The sequence below is a fragment of the Austrofundulus limnaeus genome, unplaced genomic scaffold (assembly GCF_001266775.1).
Source record: "Austrofundulus limnaeus strain Quisiro unplaced genomic scaffold, Austrofundulus_limnaeus-1.0 Scaffold431, whole genome shotgun sequence".
NCBI classification, from domain to species: domain Eukaryota; kingdom Metazoa; phylum Chordata; class Actinopteri; order Cyprinodontiformes; family Rivulidae; genus Austrofundulus; species Austrofundulus limnaeus.
In genome coordinates, this window is record NW_013952833.1 from 386919 (window position 1) to 389153 (window position 2235).

The following is a 2235-nucleotide window of genomic DNA, read 5'->3' on the forward strand; positions in this document are numbered from 1 at the left end:
GTAAATGAGTGAAACTCAAAAGCCTGAATTTTGCCTGAAACTCTCAGACTGAAGAAGTCTCTTGGAAGAGAGACGAAACGTTTCATTAGAGAAGAACTCGTCCAGAGGACCTATACAATTTTTTTCCTTTTAATAGTTAAAAATGTTTTTTTGAACCCCCACTTCAAATAACTGAAATATTGCTTAAAATAAAGTTTTGTCCCTTTTACGTTGCATTGTTCTCACATTTTTAATGATAAACCTAAGTCTCGGGGGAGAATAATTAAATAAGTAAATGAACAAACCAGCTAGTAACAAAGAACAAGGACCACCTATAAAATTATTGTCAAGAGTCTATTTGCCCTTTTGGACTTTCACACAGGGTCAGGTAGCTACATATATGGATTCTTGAACAGAGCCTTCAAAATATACATAAAGAAGAACACAGAGTAATCCAAATCCGATGATCAAACAGAGATAGGAGAAGAAATTAGGGATGAGCAATAGAGACATAATCAATACTAAAGAAGCAAAAAGTTAAGTACTGCACAACATATTGTGATTTTCTACTTTAAATTTCTATATTCACACCATGTCTGTGAAGGCTCAGGAGAGAGTGAACATTCTGTGTTTTTATTCTTACCATCACTGCAGACTTCAGGGGTGCTATATTTTCCTGCTGAGGCAGTTCTTCGTAGTCATCCCAGCGGATGAGTCTGGGCAGGTCACTGCTGTCTCTCAACAAAGGTCTTATTGGAAGAGACTTGAGAGGAGAAAGTGTGGGGAACCTGGAGAGAGGGACAACACTCTGATGAACTGTGAAGATGGAGCAAATAAAGATGATAGAAAATTATATAGAAACATCCTCTCTGGATTTTCAAAACACACCATTTCTAAAACAAAGAAGCCTCTTCAATAGCAAAACAATATTCATTTTGACAAAAGAAAAAACATGTTGATAAGAACAAAATGTTCTGTTAATGATCTGTTTTACTTGCAGAATCAGTCTAAATAATAAAAGTAGTAAGGTGCTTTTTTTTAATTTTGTCTGTTTACCGGTACAGATGGCTATTGTCTTCAAAGTCCTCTGTCCCATGTCGTCCTTTGATGTCTTCAATCACGTGAGCCTTCAAGAACTTCTTGAGCAGCTGAAGGGTCTGATAACGGGTCACCTCAGGCCCAAAGTTGTAGTTATGTCTCAGCAGCTCGTGCAGATAATCCACAGCCTCCGACCCAGTGAAACTGCTGTCATAGCAGCGGAAGTGTGCCCAGTGCCTCCGCAGTGGCATACCGCCACGAAAAAGTTTGATTGTTTCATTCCACTGCATTTCACAGAGACAGAGGATGTGAAGTGTGATAAATAAATAAGAAAACAAAAATGCAACAATTAGAACCCAAAGGACATGGTAATAACTTAGTGACTGTTATTTTGAAATTAAATGATTAAGAATAAGACGTAAAACAAATATCTTATGTCACTGCACATGATTGTACCAAACTAAAACCATTTTTCTTCTTTCCATTATTATTATTTTTTATTGAATGATGAGGAGTTGCTGTGACGGGTGCCTTAAAGTTGTGGTTTTAAACAATGCCGACATTAACATGTACATTTTATAAAAAGTCCAATAATATGAGCATGACAGACAAAGTTATGGTACATCTATATTATTATAGCACATCCAGCAAATTTCTATAAAACCATAAAAATCCACAATTAAACGTGAAAATATATAAATAATGTGAAGCATAGTTCAGCAAGATGCTTTGGTTGTCAGGGGCACCACTAAGAAGGTTTAATGAACCCACATGTTTTGGAACAACATACGCTCCTAGGGCTGGGCGATATCTCGAGATTTTAAAAATATCGAGATTTTTTTCAAAAGAGATACAAGACGAGCCTATATCGTTTATATCGAGATGCTCTACGTTGCATTTTAATTATTATTTTAGATCCGCCAATTCTGTGTCTGTGCTGAACTTCCCACGGCCCCTCCTCCTTCCCACTCTGAAGACAAATCACCCCTCCCCTAGACCCTACGTGTCTTCCGGCAGCTAGCTAAGCTAGAGCTAATAGGAAGATTAGCGTGCCGCRTGAACACTGAACAGCCACGACAAGATGGAAGGTGAGAGTGAAAGTACGGGAGAGGATACTGAAGAGCACTTGGTGAGCAAAAAGAAAAACAACGGCTCACTCATTTGGAGATGGTTCGGATTCAAAACCACAGATGAGCAGCAGAAAGACGTAATTTGTAG

The 2235-nt window shown here is 38.0% G+C and overlaps 2 protein-coding genes across 4 annotated transcripts in view; one reads left to right on the plus strand and one right to left on the minus strand.

Annotated features, from left to right (window-relative positions):
• Positions 1-2235, minus strand: part of LOC106529263 (DEP domain-containing protein 1B) — an 88373-nt gene that overhangs the window by 80735 nt on the left and 5403 nt on the right. For all 3 annotated transcript variants that reach the window (XM_014024625.1, XM_014024622.1, XM_014024626.1), the window contains exons 2-3: positions 1036-1301; positions 623-767 (exon numbers count right to left, since the gene is read on the minus strand). In XM_014024625.1, coding sequence (XP_013880079.1) covers positions 623-767; positions 1036-1301 — 411 coding nt within the window. The remainder of the gene's footprint in view (positions 1-622; positions 768-1035; positions 1302-2235) is intronic.
• LOC106529262 (zinc finger BED domain-containing protein 1) overlaps positions 1325-2235 on the plus strand; it is a gene marked incomplete in the record, with an annotated part of 4992 nt that continues 4081 nt past the window's right edge. Inside the window, 1 exon segment of the mRNA XM_014024621.1 lies at positions 1325-2235. Within this exon segment, the coding sequence (XP_013880075.1) occupies positions 2099-2235 (137 nt within the window).